Genomic DNA, 22893 nt, shown 5'->3' with positions numbered 1-22893 from the left:
TGTGTGTCGAAAACCAACACTCAGGGTATTCAATGCAGAAAAAAACCCCAAAACAAAACATGCAAAACAAAGCCAATTAGAACAAGTATGTATAAAAAATCTGCAGATGGAGCTCCAGTCATAAGATTAGATTGGATTCAACTTTATTGTCACTGAAGAGGGTACAAATACTAAGATAAGAAATTGCAGTTTAGCATCTAACCAAAAGAACAAAAGCAACAGTAAAGTGCATTATATACATTGTGGGTATACACAATATGTTACATTAAGTACATGAATATAAAAGCTGTACATAACAGCGTGAAAACAGACGAATGTGCAGGTAGGGAGAATGAGCAGTATAAACAGAATGAACAGAATATAAAATATGGATAGTTTGAGATATATACACAGTATGGGGTGTATAGACAGTGTGAACAGTATGAGATAAGTTGTATGAAATAAAGATGGACACTTTCCGATTTTGAGACTATGAACAGATAATTTTGCATAATATTTAACAAGTTTCGTGTGTCAAGCAGCCACACAAATTCACAATGGAGTTCGTTTTAATTAAAGCTAAAATATGCAGCCAACCTGCTAAACATCAAGTTTTTTTCACTTTAATCATTTTAATATAAGAACACGTCACCATCCTTTAACATAAGCGTCATGCAGGACCTGCAGCGCCTCTGAGCTGTTTTAAATTCACTGTAAGAAAAAAAAAAAAAAAAGGAAAGGATAAAAAAAAACGCGGCCGGTGGTGCCAAGGTGAGGGGAGATGTGTTGTTTTTCATCCCGGAGCCTCTCTGTCAGTCACCGCCTCGCAGCCAATGGTAAGTTCGCCTCGGTCGGACCGACTCGCCGCTTGCTCCTCCGGTCCCTCCTCGTGCTGTCCTCGCCGTGCACGCGCGTGGTACCCACGGTCGTGAGGAGGAGGAGGATGTTGCGCGTGAAGGGGAAATGGCTGCCGAAAACAAGCCGGAAGGTAAGAGAAATATAATGGGATTAATTTACTAGTATGACCGCGGTGTGCTTTTTCGGAACAGCCGCAACTCCGCGCGGAGACGACACACGCGTGGAGAAATTTTCGCCAGAAAACGGCGCCGCTATTTTCCTCCGAATAGGCAGCTGAAACGTGGAGACATCACCTAGCCAGCTAATATTAGCTTGCATTCTAGCCAGCTACTATTCCCATCGTAGCCCACATTTAAAGCACGCCACGGGGACAGATAGTCAGCGTGGTAAAAGTACCACGTTTAGCGCTTATCGTGCTCAGGGTCCTTGTCAAAAGACGAGCAATTCAAGTTGTTAACAACAAGGCTAAGTTAATGACAACATGTCATTGGCATCGACTAACTTCTTCCCTTATTACCCAGCTTTAAAAGCGCTTGTGTTAGTTTATGTGTCGCTACGGCTCCCTCCTCCAGCCGCTATTTGCAGCTTGTTTTGACGACATAATAATAATAATAATAATTAAGACATGTCTGTTTTTAAATGTACAAGTCTAGTTTTTTTCTCTTCGTCTGTTTCGTTCCCCCCCTTGAAGCGCGAGGTTCTTCTCTCTGGCGTTCAGCGGACAGTGTTTACGAACCAGAAGTGGTGTGTTTATTGTTGTTTTTTTTTTTCTCAAATAAGCGAATCTCGTGTTTTCTCACTTGTCAATTAATACTACTTGGCCTGTATTTGCTTTGAGACACGGGCATCTAAAACGCTGTAACGCCTGCTCCGCTTGCAGTGCCCCATCGCACTTGAAATGCCATCACACCAGAGGAGGCAGGGAGGATGGAGAGTAGGATTTCCAGCAGCCTGCCCATTACACTACTTTACACATAGGACAAAATGATGACTTTCTCCCCTCCTCTCTCTCCTCAGCTGATTTCACACAGCTCGCTAACTTAAAATGAAATGCACCAGACTTAATTATTTCCTTTTTTGCGCAATATTTTATTGCAACCCATATGCATGAGAGATCTGTTCTCATTCAGAGAGGCCCATGGAAATTTTGGGTGAGTAATTAAAAAAAAAAGCCTGCATGAAAGATAAGAGATATTTCATCATTTCTCAAAAGGACTAATTTTCTTGGCAGCTCTCCACTGTCAAAGATATTTGATGCGGACTGGACTGAGTTACATATTTACAATCTGAATTTGATGAAAGATTAAATTGCTAAAATTAGATTGGAAAAAAACTTGAGCCTGGAAACCTTATCTGCATGTTAAATTGCATTTTATTGTTTATGTTTATTCAGATATTTCTTCCATAGTCAATTTTGCCATATTTGAAACTGATTAACTTTTAAAAAATGATCATAACTGAGTATAGTGATAACTCATTATTGCAGTATATTCTTGCTTTTTCCTATGCTTGTGGCATATTGCATTTATTGATTTGTACTGACCCTTTGCATGCAGCAAGCGAGTCATACTAGACTTTAAAACTGGCTGCATAAATTAAACGAGAGGGGGAAAAAAAGATTTCTACATAAATCGTTTGGTCCAGCTGTTTCTAAGCTGCTCTTAATGTTTTGTTGCAGGCTTCAAAACTAAACAGACCTCTGTCACACTTTGGTGTCTGTAAACTGAAACGCAAATTCTTTTTGATGTAGAATTACTGTAATGTTTCAAATTGTCTCTGTCCATATGAGGGGAAATGATAAAACACTGGGATTTCAGTTGTTTGGATGTCAGTGTGCCAACCACCACACCAAGTCCCACCAGGGGGTGTTATTGAGCTACAGAAGCGCACTTCCATGGGCTCTGTCTGTGGCTATGACAAAAAATGAAGACATCTGGTTTTGTGATAGTAATGACTTCACTGTGGTGTATAGTCCTAATGCATTCATCTACATAGCTGAAGTTAACAAATAGGCTGCAGTTGATAATCGCGATGCCTCTCCAACCCAGGGGCCTCTCGCTGAAAACCCTGACTTGAAAGTCCCATTGCTGAGCCGGTCAAGTTATTTTCAGTGTTCCTGTGAGGCCGGTCAGTGGAAAAAAGGAGGAGGAGCAGGAAGGGGAGCGTAGAGAGAGGGAGAGTGCTTCATACCTTTATGTAAATGCGATGTCGTCTCATGCAAACCTGGTCCTTTTACCCCGAGCTGTCGTGAATCTTTGCTCCTGCAACCAGTTTTTGCTTGTTCATTAATGTCGAGCATGTTTTGTTTTTTTTCCAGCGGATATGACAATTACAGTTTTTTACATGACATGTACCTGATGTGCGGTTGCCACTGAGAGAGCTGAGCAGTCTTTCCTTAACCTTTTTGTCCTTGTGGGATGCGGGCAGTGCTGATCGCTCTTAGTTGTTTGGCAGGTCTTATGATGGCCCATAACAACTGAGGGTTGCATCTTGTGTTAAACCCAGGGGCCATGACCCGATCTCACTCTGTGGTGTAATGTTTACATCCTGGGGTATTTCTCTCCAGCCTAACTGATTGTCCAGGCCCTTGGGGGTATTTTTTTTCCTTCACACTCATAAAAAGCTCTGTGTGTCCGTTACTTTAAGTACAAGGCCTGGAGGGCACTGAAAGGACAGGCTTGATACGTCTAATACTGACACCGCTCTGGATAAAAACTACAGCCAGTGGTGGTATGAATCTACCCGAGCAGAGTGTCCTACAAATATTTCTGTACAAAAGCCAAGTGTGAGAAATGAAACAAGATTTGTGAAGGAAACTCTGTGTTGAAGTTAAATATTGATGTGTTTACCCTCTGAAGTTGAATCTTGATACTGTTAGTTTTTTGTAGACCTAGGACAACTGTGTTGGGTATTTACACTAATTTAAAATCAGATAAATGCAAATCCGACGATGACGACATAGTTTACTGATACATAAAAGTCACACAGGTGTGTTAAACCACGTTAATGTAACTTTAATGCAGTTGGAACTTTGGAGATAAAAAACAAACAATCAATAAAGGTTGCTATTAAAAATGTAGGGAATTTGGTTTGTAGTCTCCCCCATGCAAGAAGTAATTTTTCTCTTTTATTTTCAAGCGAGTGCAGTTTAAAAAGTTTTACGATGTTATCATTTCACTCAAAGTTCAGGGTGAAGCGGCAGCAAAACATCAAGTAAGCACGCAGTCAGCCATTAACTTACAAAAGTGCTTGTGCAGCAATGGTATAAATATTTCTCTGCTGTTTTGTAAAGAGAGATGAATTTAACCTCCTCATGATGTCAGACGATTTGCTCTCCCAGTTTTGTGTTGAATCAGGCGCTACATGTTATTTTTCCCCAGCCTTTTTAATTGAATCAGTGAAGTATGGATGGATGGGACACAGGTCCAGTCTGTGGTTGCTGAGACGTATCACTCCTAATGCCTGCGTGTAATAGATCTTTACTGACTGCTTTGCACGGATCCACTGATTGATTGTATTGATTCATTCAGTTTACCACTGGTACAATAAGAAGTGTTACTGACCCGTATCAAACCTAGCCAGAGTTACAGTGACCCCTATTACAGGCCATTTATCTTGTGGGGACAAAAATATTCAGTTTGTGGAGAACTTGACTGTTTTAAATAGACAACAGACAAATGCAATGTGATTTATTAGCCTAATTATATTTTAATGTTAATATTGTTCCCATCACATTTTGCCGAACAGCTTCTTGTGTGTTTTAAATGTATCTCAACATACTGTGTAGTTTCTGTTACTGATATTGCTTGCATGGGGAGTTTGCTTAGCTATCACAGGCTGGGAGAATGCTTCTTTTCCTCGATTTTCTCTACTTTTCTCTTTGCCTCCTGAAGGACTGAAGAAAGTACGTAATCCGGATCGAATGTACAGATCAGCAGTGTGTTATGCTGGCCATGGTCCACCTAAGAGTATCAGTGATGACACAGAGACGAACAGTAAGAGTCAGTTATTAATACTGCATTGCTGCTCCAAGAGGCCACTAGCTGGCCACTCTATTATTCATTCATCAATTCATTTATTTACTTCTTGATTTCATCCGTCCCCATGCCCCCCTCCTTCTTTTATTCTCCTCCAACACAACACCTCCTCCGGCTGCTCTGTTGATTGAAGTGTCTGCTTTACGGGATCACGCTGTCAATAGCTGAAGTGTTGTCGTTAACTAAGAGTGATTGTTTCAGGTTGAGGCCAGGGGATCAGGACCTGAGCAGACCCTCAGAGAGAAAGCTTACACTTTGAGCCATCAATTATGGCCCTGTACTTGCCTTTTCTCGGCTTTTCTTAAACCTGCATTTGATAGAGGGGGATCAACTCAAGTTGACAATATGGGTTTAAAATGCTGCAAAATGAAAGTGTGTATGACCAAAATATTTATGCACTGCTCAAAAATATTAACATCCTTTGATATTTTTTTCATTCAAATGAACTGATATTTTTCTCAGCCTCCCTCTCTTTACATTTGTAGAACTGTAGACCAGGGGCAAAGAACAAAGACAGCCCAGCATCATAGCTGAGGTTTTTATGACTTGTAAAAACCAGCTTCTGTGGGAATTGCTTCAGTGCACTTACAAGTCTGCGTGCAAGCGCTATTTTCTGTCACAACCAAAACAAATCAGTCAGAAATATAGGCCAAAGTCTTGACTTTATTTGCGGTGATTTTCCCTTCATTCCTCTTTAGAGAATGTGTCTGAATTTTAGCCTCTGTCTTTATCCATTGAAAAAACTGTCCCCAGTAATGCAGATTGTTTCTCAGCAGAAAGGAGCCCCTTCATTGTTAATGAATACACCAATCTTTTCACTGCTGGAAGACTCTGTTGATCCAGACTAGAGACTGGATAATTAAGTGTGCTCATGTATTGTCATTTCTAAATAGAGAGTCTGAAATCACCCCAAACCCCTCCTTAGACTCCTCTCTTGATATTTGTCACTGGTCTCTTTTTGGGATGTTTAGCAGAGAATGTGTTGAGAGATTTAAAGGCAGCAGCATGCTCTTGCAGAGCTATGAAACAGGGATGCAGACTGTAACAGGGACATTGTTGATAGACTTTTGCGTTACCCCCTCATGTGTGACAGCTGTGACTGACAATACGTTTTGCCAGTCTTGCTATTTTCCCTCATGTTATTGCATGGTATTACAGTATCCTGTACCCATGTCAGACACCCTGTTTAATGCTTTCAGCCTGGAGCTTTTTCTGCCTACCAGAACACACTGTAGCAGAATACAGAAGCTCAAACAGGCAGGTAAACCATTGATCTGAGTAATCGTCTGAGTAATTGTGGGAGTAGTTATGATACAGAAAGAAGGGCTTTGTTTGTGTGCATGTGTAAGCAAGAGAGAGAAAGTGAGAGAGAACAAGAGCAAGAGAGACCTCACCTCTGCTCTCCTTGAGATGGGATTTTTATGGATGGGTGAGTTTGGTGAGGGCTGAGAACACATAAAGAGTCATTTTCAGATTGTTGCAGGCAGTTAACCGTGTGTGCATGTTTGTTGAACTTCCAGTAATAGGCCTAGGCTTTTTTTTTTTAAAGCTGTTTGACTTTTTGACAGTCTTTCCTTATTATGCTATATTACGCTATAGTATTATAACCACGCAGAGCCACACTGTGTCCAGCACAATACCATTGAGGGAATGTAAACAGTGTAATTGTAAACAATGAAAGCTGCCATACTGCACATGTCACATCGTGTCTGGTTGTAACACAGCTAAATAAGGAATAGTGTTCAGTGAGATTCAGTGTAATTCAAGTCTTTCACTGGCATACAGACTCTTTCTGTCTTTCCCAGTGGGAAAAAACACCTTTTGCATCTTTTACAACAGCTGTTGTGTGCATTGCAGGTCAAAACCTCATGCTTGATGCTATCACTAAAAGACATGTAGTGTTCTCTTTGTTTCAGTTTTCTGGTAACACAGCAGCACACTGGTGAAGTTCACTAGGACTTTTCTGTCTTTGCTTGTGGGCGGCTAGTAATTTCACTGTATGTAAGATTGCTATCGAACAGGCTACAGGCCAAATGATAAAGATAATTGGTTTCCCAGTCCTACGCTAACACATGGCTATTTTAAGTGTATGTCTGCATACCCCTCTCTTTATCCCCATCAAGAGCCATCAGGCTGTAGGGAGACCAGCCCCTGGACGAAAGGCATCATTGTCATTAATGCCAGTGCAATTTGACACTACTTAAATTGTCCTGTGTTGTTGTAAAGCACAGTTCAGGAACTCCCGCAAGTACCAGCCTGTAGAGTTTGGTATAATCAAGTGTTCTGTTTACTTAAAGCCAAATACCACCAGTCTTCTGTGTAAAGTCAGTCAATATAAATATTGAACATCTGTGCAAATGAAACAGTGTTTTTGTAAAGTTTTGCAATATTTCAAGGCTCTTGAAAATAAGGATTTTCGACTGTCAAGGAGCAAAGGGAAAATGTAGCTGTTTTTTTAAAATGTTTGAACTGTATCAAGTAAATTTTAAATGAGTGGTTAATAATTACTTTAAGAATTAATTAAACCTTGCCTTCAAGAATGTTAAAGGAGCCTGAAAGCCATGACATTTGGCCGCAGATAGTTTGTGATGTTAGCAAGAATTTGGGAGACTTGGTGAAAAAGAGGAAAGTGTCCTATTCTGAAGGCTACCAAAGGCAGTATCCCATCACTGTAAATGCCATGGCCATAGCCTCCTTCAGGTTAAACCCCCATCGTTACCTTTCCTCCTCATTCTTTCATGTCTCACAACCGGATTGATTACTTTTAGTTGACAGCATGTCATCGGTTGAGCACTTCCCCATGGCTGTCTGAGTTCTTCCCTGCTTCACATTTGACCACGTGTTTTTGTCTAGATATTTTTTTTTCTCTTGCCAGCACCTTGTCACTGCTTTGTCCTTGTTTACTCATTGTCTGAGCTTTAGGTCCACTCAGTCATCGAACTGGTTTGACATCTGGCCTCCTATAGATCTGGCTGTTATACCTCCTGCATGATACATAATGCACATTCCAGTTGTAGATTGCCATACTTCTAATCCTGTCTATGCATTTGAATGAATTATATCTTTTACATTTATCATTGTGCATGCTGTAGAAATTGCATCTAATTAGACTGTGTAATGTTTTACTTTGCATGCTATGAATTAAAAGGAATTTATGTCTTATATTCCTTCCTCCTTGTCTAGTATAACAGGCTTATGCTTTTATTTTTTTGGGGTGCAATGCATGTTTTTTGCACACTGAAAGATGATGACTTTTTAAAAATATTTCTTTCAAATCCTCTGCTATTGTTGCAAACAATGATTCAGATGAAGAGTTTTTGCAATTCTTACTCTCGCCATATAAATGAGTGCGACTAGAATGGCTGTTTCTGCTTCAAAAGTAAGCTACTGGAACAAATATTGGTAGTTGCAAGGGGTGAGAGCATCACTAGATGAATGCTATTTTTTTGACCTTAAACAGCATTCAATGTTGTTACTTTCAGTTAAAAAATAGTCATCATATTTGGAAATATGCAGGCAAATCTCGGAGGACGTCTAAGTGATTAACTATCATTAGTGTTGAATTTTGATGTGAGACTGCGTCAAAGGAAGAGCTTGTTTTCACCATAATATTTATTGCTTTTTGCTTGGATAAAGTTTACTTTTAGGAGATGCAGGAGCATATTTTTGTTTCTGGTAGCTTGACATTCTGTCACACAGCTGATGAAATATGTCTGAGCTAAGTTTATTTAGCTAACCAAGCAAATTTTTTTAGCTAAACTCTTAAGGGCATTTTTGGTCCAGCCCAGTGGATGGCTGTCTTCCAGCATAATGATAACAGACATTGCCATAGGCCTAATTCAGTTTCACAGCACATCTTACTGGACAGAGATGAGAGCCAAATGTTTATCCACACGACTGTTTGTTCCTCTGTGATTCTCCTCCCACGTGTTTTAGGTATAGCTACAAAAGAGCAGGTACTGTTACACTTCTCCTGACATCCATAAGCCATATTAGCCACTGAACTGTTGTGGAAAATGTTTGCATTCAAACAGTTACTTTGGATATGCACCGCCAGCAGCGATTTGTTGAATGATCTATAGCCAAAACATTAGCTTGCAATTTCTCCACAATGTGGGCACAGATTAAAAAGAAAAACTGTCACTCCCAGAGCGCTCTGAGACAGAGACGGAAGAGAGAAGGTTTTGCGTTCAGGGCTCAGATATTGATTAAAGATTTGTTTTTGTCAGCCTTTCCAGTCTCATGACCCTCGCTCTCATCTCTAGGGTGGGGCTGGAGCAAGCCAGCATGACAGATACCCTTAAATTCGGCCCAAGTGTTTGCTTAGCAGCCAGGATCAGTGATAATCCAAACATCAGCACTGAAAAATATATATCTTTATAATCATTCGGCAGAGGGTGATGTGAATTATGAAGAGGCGTTCACAGGCTGCCACTGCTCAGCACACACATGGCCTGTGATGGCAACATGAAAGCTGCAGACCTCTAGTCTCTGTATTGAAAAGAGTTCCTCTCCCTGTTTAGCCTTTTGTATGTGAGCTCGCTCATCAAGACCTAGAATGTAATTGGCTCCAGTGTGCCAGCTCAGCTCAGCACATCCTCTCATGTAACAAGCTCTGGTATCAGCCTGTCTTGCACTTTAGTGTTTTACAACCAAATAGTAGTTTTCTGTGTATCCCTCTCTTGGCTAATGTACAAGTAGTCATTAAGCCTGCAGTTTAGACTCCAAAATAAATATTAAACCTTACAGGAGAATCAACTGGAAATGCAAAGAAGCAGAATTCTTTTCAGGCTTTGATCAGCTTCTGGTTAAGTAAAAAAGCAAATTTACATTTTCAGAGCGACTTCTTTTGTGGGTAATTTGTTGCTTATGCACTGATCAAATCAGACAATTTGATTAGGAAGCGCTTGTCTGTACTCTATAAACTTATTCCAACTTTGGTGTCCAAGCTGTTCCCCTTGGGACTGCATTTAGCTGATGCACAAACTACAGTATATGTGGATTTCAATTCCACAGTGGACAGATCTTTAATTAGTGAGCAACACTTTGCTGGAACGCTCACAGTTCCCCATTCACACTGGTGGAAATGCCCCGTGGAAGGAACAGAAGACATACAGTAGCTCAAATATTATTAGTGTGGATAAATAGCGGCTGACTGAACAAAACAGTTTAGAGTTATGAGAGTGCAGTGCTGTAGAAAGGAAACCTCAGTTATGTTGAGTTCACTTTGTGTGCTTTGAGAGGCTTGTAAGAAACGTTCTAGTGTGAAAACAAGGCCCCTTTCAAGTTAGACAAGGACTCAGATTAGAGAAGGCCACTGAACATCTGACGAAGTGCCACATCTAAAGCACATGGTTTATTTAACAGCAAGAAGCACAGCACAGTTTTTGAGACATGACAGTAGTTAGCCTGAAATACAGTCATCCATATCTGAGATAGATAAAACCTTGAACACAGTGGCCCTCTGTATAATCTGATGGTAATTTACTGTAAGGCCTGTACTGTTTATAGACCTTCTGTTAACAACAGTTACCAGACTAAAGACCTTGTTTCTCTGCACAGTTTTCTGATAATTTAGCAGCAAAAGTAAACATTGACACCAGTCTGTCTGGACTAAATAACAATGACCTCACATACATATCAAATAAATGCAACACAAGTACTTTATCCATTACACTGAAGCTGCTGATTTTAGAATATCTGACTTTGGAGGACATTGTGAAACCGCATGGCATAGGTATACTGTTAAACTTCAGATATCAAAATTTCTATATTTCATGACTTGGCTCATGATATGCTGTTAAATATTTGTTTGCAAATCCCTTGCCATCAATGACTGTCTGAAATACACGATCCATAGACATCAACAGATACTTGGCATGTTCCCTGGCCGTAGTGTGCCAGGCCTGTACTGCAGCCATGCTCATTTCTTGCTTGTTTTGGGGGCTTTTTGCCTTCAGTCTGGTCTTCAGCAAGTGAAACACATGCTCAGTTGGACTGAGGTCAGCTGACTGACTTGGCCAGTCAGGAACATTGCACAGATTATCAAATACTGAAAGTCAGCACTTTAAACCCACAGTTTTTGCTTCATATCAAATGCAATGTGCTGGAGAGACTATGCTGAGTGCACTGTGTGTCTAGTCCATAGATGTAAAATAATAAACAACATATAAAAAGTGAACCACTGTAAACAGTTTTAAAGGGAATAATAACACAGATTTTTGTGAAAATACATTTGCTTAATGTAATGGCTGTATGTTATTGCATACTATGGCACTACTGCAAAAACAACACCTGAATATATACGCTGAGCTTCTTTCACCTTCAGAATGTTTTTATATGCATTAGTAATCTAATCATTCTCCGGTTTTGGTTGTAACCTGATTTAAAAAGTATCCATGTAAGGTTAAGGGATTAGAAGAAACTCAGTTAACACCTTGTTAGTCCTGCAGGGTTTACATTGGTTGCTTTATTGCTTGAGGGGTTGTTAGCTGACAAATACAAGACTGGCATTTCAAAGTAAAATGCAGTTATGTTGCAGTTGTGTCACCTTTTATTGTGCACAGCGTACTGAACTGAGACGTATTTTGCATAATTCAGCGGTCCGTGGCAGTGAGTTGTAGAGCCAAAAAGTACTTTGCACACAAACATGTTGTGCAAAGACCAGTATAAGTTTAAGGTTATGAAACGATTAAAACCACCGAAGAGATTTTATTACATTCGTCAAGACCCTCTTTGTTGTGCTCATCCCAAATATTTTAGCCTGCCAGCAGATTGAGTAGGCATATCCTCCTGCAGTAGATTTCTATCTCTGCTCTCTCGGTAAGAAAATCCTCAACACACTTGAGACTGGTGTTGATGGTGTCATAGGAGGATGTGCCAGAGGGTAGCATTAAATCCTGAATAATCTGTGCACAGACAGACTAACCATATGTATTTGCTGTTATTGCTGTCTGTCAGTTGCAAAGAGCAAATCTTCAGAGCACATGTTGTATGATAGGAGATGGCTAAGACTTTGTACTGACCCCATGAAGCCACTGTGCATCTGCTGTCACTTTTTATTTGTTTCTTGATTAAATTTTAAGTCGGTGCTGCATAATAAATAGTCTGCACGTGGACACAGCTCCCCCTTTCTCTTTGGTAGCTCGCTGATCATTCAGTCGCAACGTTTCCCAGTTTTGTCAGTGAAAACGCTGTGGCTGTACCAAGGAGCAGATGCTGTATGTGATTCTTAATTGGGCGAAGCAAATAATTACAGATACCTGTGCAGCTCATATAAAACTACATGTAGCATTATAGGTACAGACGGATGTAGCAGATACGACAGAGCTACTCTTACATTCCTGTGGGAGCAGTGACGTTCCACCTTACTCATTACACTTAGGGGCTTTGAGCCAGCTTCATCTCTGTGGATCAGCTGTGTTGAATTTTCCATCTGGAGGTTTTTGGGCTGTAGCACTGTACTCTATGTGTGATATACAGAAGGTAACCTACAGAAACTCTTTGTATACCCTCATAATGAAGTGCACTACAGGATTATTTGTATTGGCTTATTGGTATTTTGCTTTGGTTGAACTTTTTCTCTCTTTTTTTACAGTCAACCACTGATATCATCTACCCCAGGGAACCATAGTCAGCACTCATACTCAGGCTTTTTCTGTCTCTCCCTTTACTTTCCCATTTTCCCCTAACCCACAGTTATATGAATGTAAAAAAAGCACAGTCTGTGCTATTTGTTTTGTTGTTGAATTATTTTCAAGCTATATTGCATTACATACAAATTCAGTATTTTGCATTACCTTTAGTGAATTTATTTACATTCAATTTACACACATTAAAGCTGAATAATATATTTATTTTTTACATGGTAGAACATTACTTAGATTAACTAACTCCACACCCAAGATCTGCTGTGTTACAGTCTTTAAATTCATCAGAAGTGAAGTAGTGAAAGTATAAAAAAAAGATTAAAAGCTTACAGTCTGTGAGAATAGGGGACAGGAAGAGTACAAACTTTACTGGCAGCTATAGAGACAAAAAACCTCATATTGTTACCTTGTTCTTTCTTGATGCATAAATATGCCCTCAGTGACACAGTCTGACACCTTTTTTTCCATATAGAATTTTTAGATTTTGTTCCACTTGGTATTACTTTATTGTTTACTTTTGCTGTAGCATCGTCTCCTACCTTAGGTTCCCCTGCCATCTCACTATAATTGACAATCACTGCTTTTTGTGTTTCTACTAATTGTGAATTGCATCATCCTTGCTTAGAGTGTCCACAATTTGTTTGTAAGTTGCTGAAATTATTGACACATAAGTTTCTATCTCATGCTCTGATTAAAGAAACACACCAAGATTGTAATAGAATTCTTCATGGTATTGTGAATTCAACATGTTTTTTTCCTCCTATACAAATATAATTTGCTCACACTTAAACCATATTTTATGCATATTTGACCAAGAAGAAAGCAATGAACTGAAATGAACATTTGAATGCATTCATGTAAAAGCAGGTCTTTAAACATTACTGTTTTATAATTCTTGTGAACTGAATGTGAAATGTAAATTATAGATTGAAATACGTTCATTCTGATTTAAGCATTGGGGCCTAGTAATTGTAATTATTTCTCTGAATAATACACCACATTCTTTTGTGCCGCACACAGATTCCCGTACTAAATCTCCATGCACTATAAAATCACTCAAGGGTGTTTATTGTGTCTAAATAATGAATAGACACAGCCTTTACAAGTTGACAGTAAAAAATGTCTGGTGAACTCCCCTGATAGAATACATTTCACAGTAAAATAATTTAGCCGACCACAAAGTAAAATGTATGCAATACCCTATTCTTAAATTAATTTCCTAATTCAGTTGGGGATAGTTATTTTGCAGTCAGCGTTTTGCTGCAGAGAGACTGATAGACTGATAAAGAGGGAGACGAGCGAGTCAATAAGGTATGAAAGCCTGTGCTAAATATTCTTTTTTGTCTTGCTCTTGTTGTAGATGAACATGGACATTTGAAAATATACCTGCCCAAGAAGCTGCTTGAATGTCTACCAAAATGCACCTCGCTGCCAAAGGAGAGACACCGGTGGAACACTAATGAGGTAAGGACACCACTCCTTATCATGCCTCTTTCTCCTAAATCCATCTTTTTACACAGATACCCGTCCAAAAGACACGCTGTTCTCTCAGGCCCTTTTCAGACAGATTCATAAGTCATGTGAACTCTCTTCAAAACAACATCACTGCTACTGTGTGAGGTTCCCCATTCCACCAAAATATCCTCTCAGAACAGAAAACCTTTTTCCTCACTACTCACAGATGCCATATGTTAAAATAGATCATATGATAACACTGAGCCTGTGCCATAGTTAATGCATTTAAATATATTAGGTTTGGTTTATGCTCTTGTGTTCCCTGTTCAGATTACATCAGTTGCACAATTCATCATATCTGTTTCAAATGTATTAAAGGTTTTATTATTCTTTTTTTTTATATTTCTCATTAGGTTTTAGATATATTATTTATTACATTTAGAGTACACCGTCAGACATATCGCTGAGCATATCTACCTTTGCAATCATGTTCAGTGAAATGATTTTGAAATGGATTGTCTTATACAAACCCACTGCTTCCTCTGATGGTTTCTTTTAGCTGCATTACAGAGTCTTTCCCCAACATGGATAATTCATTGCTATCTGTGCTCTGCATGGATTGCCTGACATTTAATTGTCATACCATATGCTCTGTGGTGGGATATGAGCACAAACTAGACAGTCGACAAACATTCACACCAGCTATCCACATGTTGAAACTGAGACAATTGTTAAATGTCTTGTATTTTGGGGAGTGTTTATTATAAACTTGGCAGTTCTCATTCAGCAAGTAAGCTCTGTTTGGCATAAATCATAGGCTAATGTCAATTGCACATCGAGTTTTATACACAATACTTCACTCCTGCTGAATTTAGCATTATGAGGGGCTCCCGGTGTAAACATAAATAGTGTTTAGCAGTGGCATTGTGAAGGCACAAGGTGTCTCGCATTTCATGTTTGCATCACATTAGGGAAAAATAACAAACCGTTTTTTTGGGGGGGGGTTTTTCCACATAAAAATGTTACACTTGTGTAAGATGTCACAGATGGCCTTTGTTTTCTTTACCAAAAGAAATCAAGATACACATGTACAAAAATATGTTGTATACAGGAGTTTCAAATCTCTTGGAAAGTTTCTCATTAGCTTCTGCTGTCTCAGTCTTAATATGTGCCTCCCACAAGCCTGTGGCAGATCAAGATTTAGACACAGCAATCTGATTTGATTTCTGCTGGTATTTTGTTTAACTTTTTAAATTCAAACTAACTTTGACACATTTTGGAGTTCATTCCAAAATACAAGAGGAAATAAGTTGTATTTCTGGAAAGACCTGACATAGTAACTGATTTGTTGTAGGATTATTTTAAGGCATAGACCAAAGCATTTAAGTCTTGAATATGTTACACTGTATTTCCCTAACAGGGACTTGTGTTGCTTCATTTGCCTCAGAACTCATTTGTCAGCCTGCTCTCTTTCTCAGGGGATAGGTTGATGAATTTATCATTTTGCACTATTGATAGATGAAAAACTGGTTCTTCTTTTCAGAGAATAACTGGTAGTAATTAGACCTAAATACACTCCATGACAAATCTTAAAACCAATATGCAAAAATCAACCATCCATGCTTTTGATTAACAAATTGTGACCATATAAATATAGTCATCTGCAGTGATGAAAGTTAATTGACTGAAAAACAACCAGATGATAAGGCACCAGACAGCCTCGTTTCTAAGAAACAGGATATTCAAAAAGACAATCTGTCAGTGACATGCAGTTAAATAGTATTTTACACAGGGATTTTGTGAAGTCAGTATATTTTAGAAAATAATTGAGGGAATTAACATAACTGTGGTAAAGACTTGTAGTCGTCAAAATAACAGTGCTAATTAATGCAGTAAAAGAAAAGCATATACTGTAAAGCACTCTTCATTTAAGTCTCTATCTGTCATATCTGTGCTCACAAGCTGTACTCTATAGGAAAAAATGTATAACGCTTGTGTGTTTCTAATTGGCTGATGTTGTAACTTGTTTGCCCTGTTTGACCTGCATTGTGCTGCAAGCAGTCTAAATTAATTAACATGGCTTTGAAATTGATCTCAAAATGTATGTCTAAGCATTTGCTCGGGAATGCTGTCGGCCACAGTTGTTAGCATGTCTTATCATTTATTACCAAATTAAATCATAACAGACATATTTCATGAAAAAACACACCATGTTATGTTACAGAGCTGCAATTTTTTCTGTGGATGTTTGGCTGACAGGAAAACGGTAAAAAAAAAAAAAAAAAAAAAAAAAAAGAATTAGTAAAAAAGACGGTTGTCTTGGTGTTGTGGTATGCATGCCAATAGTGTTTTCCGGGGCTGAAGAGAGTGAGGCAACCTTTCCTAAAATCAAGGACGTTTCTTTTTTGTGCAGACCATGCAAATCAGAGTGTTTGTGCCTCATTGGTGGAAGACAGGCAGGAAGGGAGGGATCAGAGAAGCTCTTGTCGGTGCCATTGTGTGACTCTCAGTGAAAGTGACACCTCATCAATTCTGTGCATATTTCTGGCACTGGCTCGGCATGCTTAATGCACTAATTTCCCATTTTCTATGTTTAAGGAATCTGAATAGTCTACTCGGTTGGCTGCTAATGTTCATTTGAGCAACTGTTACGTAACATATACTATAGACACAAAGCTTGACTACTTCATATCTGACACTATTTGCTGATGCGTTAGGCCTTCAGGTAGTCTAACATGCCGTTTTCAGCAGGAGTATTAGAGATTCATTTAACTGTGAGAAATATTCAAACCTGCAATAATACAATGATCAATCAATTGTCAGAAATTAGTTCATTATTGAGTAACTGTGTCATCATTAAGCAACTATTTGTCTGGTTTTCAATTTTCAGATATTAATTGTTCAATCTCAGCATTAATTATATCTTTGGGTTGTGCACTATTGTGAAAGGCCACACTGGGCTCTCCTCAATTGCAGTAAACAATTTCCGCTCTTTTTTATGTTTTTTTTTTTTTTTTTTTTTAGACCAAACAGTTAATGAGGAAAATAATGTGAAGATTATAGAAATTTTTACTTTTGCACTGTATTGTGTTACACAATACTACTACTACTACTACTACTACTACTACTACTACTACTACTACTACTACTAATAATAATAATAATAATAATAATAGTCCAGCATATTGTCTGTTTGTTCATCTGGAAACTGAACAGTTCATGTTTTTTTTTTTTTTTTTACACATTATAATTCACAGATCTTCTCATTTGTTCTCCACTTTTCACTTCACTTGTGCATTATTTGCTTCTGTTTCCGTTTCATTTATGAATTTGTGGAAACGACTAAAGACGCAGCTTGCTGCTTGGAAACTTTAAAACTGGAGGGAGAGTGAGTGGGGGCTGTAGTGATACTGGTGTGGTAAAGCAAAGCTAAAGCAGAACTATTAATTTCTATCGTTCTCATGATTCCCCCGTGCAGTTTCATGAGAAGAAGGTGTGCAGGAACACATTTCAAGCATTTACTGGAAAATTAGATAAACCAATCGAATCAAAATTCAAGGGAGAGGATGGGAGTTTAGAAGGTTGAATGGTACTGTCATCAGTGAATCACGAGTAGCGTGCAAGGTACGGATATGCTACCAGCCTTCAAATTATCAATGGGAGAAAAGTACCTGGCAGCACTTGAAAAAAAACAAGGTTTTGGTGAAAGAAATACGAAAGGAGGTCATGATTGAAATGAAATTTTTCTGTTGCGGTAATCAGTGACATTTCTGTGATTTCTCACCTGTCAAAATAAGACAAGATGATAGCGCACTTTATAGTGAGCAAGTTGTAGAAGAAAATAGAAATACTTCCCAGGATTCTATATTTACCTTGTTTGTGTAACTGCTCTTTCAGCCATTGATGTCACCGTGCCTCTCATGTGAGACACATAGGAACAAATCTTCACAGAATTCCTCTCAGGTCTGCAACCAACTGCTATTGTCTGCTCGGTGCTCTGGCACGATGACCTCTATTTTGCTAGACATTTCGGTTGAGATTAGAATCTTTTTAAAGAAGGACATCTCACACAGGAAGGGCTTTAGGCTTATATCCCTTTCAAGATCAAAGAGAGTCAGCCTGATGTTTGGTTATGCTGGCATGAAGGTTGCAGGACTTGAGTTGTGCTGGAGAATTGCAATTTTACCAGGGCTATTTTCAAGATGGACTTTGTGGTCTTTGGTTCACTTTAGAGTTCTGATTCAGCTTGTGTATTATCATGGGATTCAAAGCAAGTGTGTCGTCTGTTGGAAAACCACCAGTCAATGACAGGAGCTGATTTTATTTTGGCTTGACTTTTTTCCTGTGTAGTCTGACTTTACCCTTTAACTACGTACTTCTGGAGCAGCTCTTATAGCCACAGAGTCTCAATGACAGCATTTATGACTTGTTATGTGAGTTTTGAGGGCTAGAGTGAGTAATATTTTGTACGCCACAACGTGCTAGATTAGACCCATCGGTGTTAGCCTCCTTGTAGACATAAACCTTTCTGACTTTTACCACGTGGTTCAAGTGTGTCCTTATAAAGCATTGACAAATAGAGAAAATTTGCCAATTGCAGTAAAGTGACTACATTCCCAGTCACTCAGTGTTGAAAAGCAGAGGCAGAAGAGTACAGCTGAAGCCTTGGTTGAGAGAGGACACTGGGTCTAAGCTGGTGTGACACCCTCAGCCTTTAATGAACGGCACAACGCTCTGAGTACTGTGAGCTCCCACTCAGCTTAGAGGGGACTGCTTCTGAACTGGTGCTGAACCAAAACAGACAAGAGAGCATCAGCTCAGGCCTCCACCGGCCTGCTACACATTTAATGCCCCTGTCGTCAGGAATAATCCTCTTCTGCCTCACGCTGTTGCCAGCAGCAGCACAGCATGGTGCCCACATGCAATACGCCACCGCTCAAGACAGAGCCGGAGAACCAGTAGAAACACTAAGTGGACTCACCGGGCAGCGGGTGGAACAGGCAGGGAAGCAGTGATCAAAAACCACAACAAATGAAATTAACACTGATATCGGATGGACTGTCAGTAACACCATAAGATAGGTGCTATAATCACAAGCACAATTGGATGCAGTGCGGTGTAACCATTCACTCCTTATCTCTGACTAAAACATAATTTGTGTTAACCCCCTCCATGCCACTGTGGTATCTTGGATCCTGCTGTTGTGATTTTACACTTGTTTGAATACAATTAGAGAGGGGAAATTAATTTTTTTTCTTAATTCAGCTGGTCTTTAATGGTAGTGATTCTTTTCTCCATTGTAAAATATTGTAATTTTAAACATAAAAGGATAACACAACAATGGGCCTGCATCTCACATATGTATGTATTATGGATATCTAGCATTGAAAGGGTCTTTCTTAGCTATTGAAAAACCTCCTTCATTTCAGTTCACTGTGGTATCAGTAGCCTGTTGGAAAATAATTCCACAACCAAATTTTTTACTTTTCTTAGTCCCCAGCATGCCTGAAAGCTAAATTAGTGTTTAGGGTGTGTGGGCGGTGGGTCAGTTTCATGGCCAAAACAAAACTTTAGTTTTGGTTTAATTTACTGCAGTATGGTCAGACTGGTAATCCAAACTTGTTGGAACTGTTTGCAGATTTATTTTTTAACCGTGTTCAACTGTCACATGTGCCTTTGTGTTTTTATTAATCTTAATACTTCACGCTACTATCTTCTCTGACTGTGTCATGCTGCAACTGCAGCATAGTTTCCTCCAGGAATTTGGTTAGTGGAGGTGGTAGGCGATGCCCCCATTAAATCACACCCATTGACGAATCAAATACAGCTGGTCAATACAAACTTTAAACGGCAAAGTGCTGTACTCTAATTATTCACTGCAAAGCAAACACATGGCGCTGATCTGAATCAAAATGCTCTTGAAATAACTCATTGTTGTTATTGTCATTAATATAGTTACTAGATGATAATTTAAACAGGAATTTGTCCCAGTGAATATGTGATGTTTGCTCATTTTACATGAAATTTAACAAGCCTAAATATAGATTTCCTAAACACAGAATCATTTTCTCTGACATTAGTGGAAAAACTCTTTATTTCAGGCAGTGTGGTACCTCCACTTCAAACGCTGTGGGAACCCTGGGCACCCACCTCCATTTTGTATTTTAAATAGACAGACCTCAAGTTCTAGTGAGTGTGCCTGCATTTATTCATAGCACTGTGTTCAACACCAGCTCGACCTTTACGAACAAAACAAATTTTATTTTGTTTGGAGCGTATTGCAGACCTAAGACTTTGGCTTGAAACTTCAAGTGCAAAAGCTGTAGCATCCCCTTTAGGATATCCTGACCTCATTAAAACAGTGGGTGGATAAAAGCTTTCTCCTATGGATTAGGACTGGCTTGTAGAGAGATTTGACTACCCTGGTCAAATTACCAGGTATTGTGAGTTCTGATACATTTCTGTCATTACATCGAACTGTCAGTGTTGTTTTATGGACATTCACCTAATTGAACACAAGGTCATGCTTGATTAAATGTTTATCTTCATTTGAGCTTCTTGCCATGCAGGGCTTTCTCTGATGAGAGTAATTAAAATGGCTCCCACCAATTGCAAATGTTTACAGAAATGTTCATTAGCTTCTCTTAGGCAATCAGAGGAAATTAAAGGTCATGTTTGTCCATCTATCTGTTTGTTTGTTTGCTGTTGCTTTCCTTTTTTTTTTTTTTTTTTTGTTAGTGTTTTCTGGATTAGATGTAATGTTTCTCCGTAACAGGTACTGATTACATATGAGAGTTGGAGCAGGTGAGAATTTGTGACAATCTTTTTGAACCAAGGCTCAGGTTTATTTATATCAGCTCTTCATTGAACTACTCAGTTGAGGTTTAGATGGCAAAATGCCTGCACAATTTATTCTGGCTGCTCAGGGAGCACAGTTATTCAGCCAGTGTTGCAGTATGTCAAGTTTTCGCTATTTCTTTTCAAAGTGTTTTCAATAGAAACACCCAGGCTAATTTATGTCTCTGTGTTGAGTTTGCATGGAATGATCGTATACTTTCATCTGCTGTAGTTTCCACTCAATTACAGTTTACTAAATAATATATTTCTTGGTGCTTTTTCATCACATTTGTCTGATGAAAGTAGAAGACAGGAATATACGAAACTGGTAGAGTTTCTTTGGATGGCTGACTTCATAGTAACTTCCTGTGAGCTTGATAGCTTTACTGATTGCTAGTGTTGTTGCGTACTGTGAGGTGTCAATTGCGAGGCTACGGTGTAGTGAGGCAATTGTAATAGGAACCCACCAGTCAGGTCATTCAGGGGGTCCTGCATGCTACAGGAACCCTTTGCTTTTTTCCTCTGGATGTGCACATCAAGGCAGGGGTCCTCAGTATCCTCTGAAGACAGGGGTATCCACTCAAAATTGCATGACCTCTATTGTAGCAGATACAGGTCACTCCACCTCCTGTGGGAAGCCTCTAAATTGAACCCAGCTTGTGTCTTCGATTTCTTTCTATCTCTCTCTTCCTCTGGTTTCCCTCCTTTTCTCTTATCTTCTGTCTCTTTCCCTTTTCCCTCATGTGTTCACTGAGCTGCAAAGCTATTCAGGTATAGACAGAAAGATTTCTACCTTTCTCTCCGAATTGCTGGGTCAGGGTTTTTTTGCGCAGAACCATTTTGTAATGGAGTTTAAGTTTATTTACTAGATAAAGGAAAATGAGTTCTGCATTGGACGTGCACATCTACGCTTCAATAAACTGTTATATTGTCCCATAGACAGTAGGCGTTCACATGAGTGAATCCCTACCAGCCATGAGGATTGAATGGCAGGGGTGTTATCATATTCACTACCATGATCCTCTCTTTAATCTAAGAATCTAACCTTCGAACTTTTAAGTGCATTGCCACGCACTGATGAGTTTAACTGAATCTTTGTATACAATATCATATGTTTTTCCACTGGCGGTTTATTCAACATGTCTAAACTCAACACCAGATGGAAAGATTGGCCAGAACAGTATTCTTCCACTTTCACTAATTAAGGTGGATAACTGGGCTGGAGATTCATTATAAATTATAGACAAAAACTTTCTTGAGATAGAAAAAGAGCCTGTCTCCTATTTAGGATTCAAAAGCTCCAACCATTTAGAGGAACTGTGTTTATTCTTTTTTAAAAAAAAATCCTGACATTTCTCAAATAATATCATATTAAGAAAAAGCATCTATATTGCATGAAAACAATCTAATTTCCCAGATTTTTTTTTATATCTCCAGCAGCAATTAACTGATATGAAATTAACAACAAGCAGCCTCTAACCATTTAAATAGAGACAAAATTAAAGCAAATTGACCAAAATTGAAACAAAAAGAAAACCAAACTGGAGCTGAACTGGAACTAGAGAAAAATCAGCTGCTCACAGAGGATGTACATCAGAGAAAACAAATAATAAAAGGGACATTTAGTAGCACATTGACAAGAGTAGACAAATAAGATGCATGGAGAGAGACTGCAAACAAAATTAATGCCAGCTTTATTCTTGCCATGTGTACCCTGTGGAACACAAAAATGTGGTTTAACATCCTGTCAGAAGTGTATCAGGAGATTGCAGCGTACCAGAAGGCAGCTACTGCAACTGGTAAGCTATAAAATTACTTATATACTCATACTCATTACACATACGCATATTGCTTCAGATAAAGTATTGTTCATGACCAGTGCTATATTGTTCAGTGAGTGTACTTAATGCTTTGGGACCACCGCCTGAACAATGAAATTTTACAGGCTGACATCATAGTCTTAGAAAACATCGTTTTTTTAAAGACAGAAAAGACACAGTTGAAGTTTTTTGAATCTAAGGTTAAGTAGTCTTTGTAGAGAATAAAGTTTTCCACCTGACTCCAGAATACAAGGCAGC

At 39.0% G+C, this 22893-nt stretch overlaps 1 protein-coding gene across 6 annotated transcripts in view; it reads left to right on the top strand.

Moving 5' to 3' along the window:
• The first annotated feature begins 534 nt into the window (after positions 1–534).
• Positions 535–22893, top strand: part of camta1a (calmodulin binding transcription activator 1a) — a 283696-nt gene continuing 261337 nt past the window's right edge. For 4 of the 6 annotated variants that reach the window (XM_035954375.2, XM_035954373.2, XM_023283635.3 and 1 more), the window contains exons 1-3: positions 536–967; positions 4731–4832; positions 13884–13987. In XM_035954375.2, the coding sequence (XP_035810268.1) occupies positions 943–967; positions 4731–4832; positions 13884–13987 (231 nt within the window). In that variant the 5' untranslated portion in view covers positions 536–942. Of the gene's footprint in view, positions 968–4730; positions 4833–13883; positions 13988–22893 lie in introns of all 6 variants that reach the window. The other 2 variants (XM_035954376.2, XM_035954374.2) reach the window with 2 other exon arrangements.

This window comes from Amphiprion ocellaris, chromosome 8 (assembly GCF_022539595.1).
Source record: "Amphiprion ocellaris isolate individual 3 ecotype Okinawa chromosome 8, ASM2253959v1, whole genome shotgun sequence".
Taxonomy (NCBI): Eukaryota; Metazoa; Chordata; class Actinopteri; family Pomacentridae; genus Amphiprion; species Amphiprion ocellaris.
This window is presented reverse-complemented; position numbering and strand designations above follow the sequence as displayed.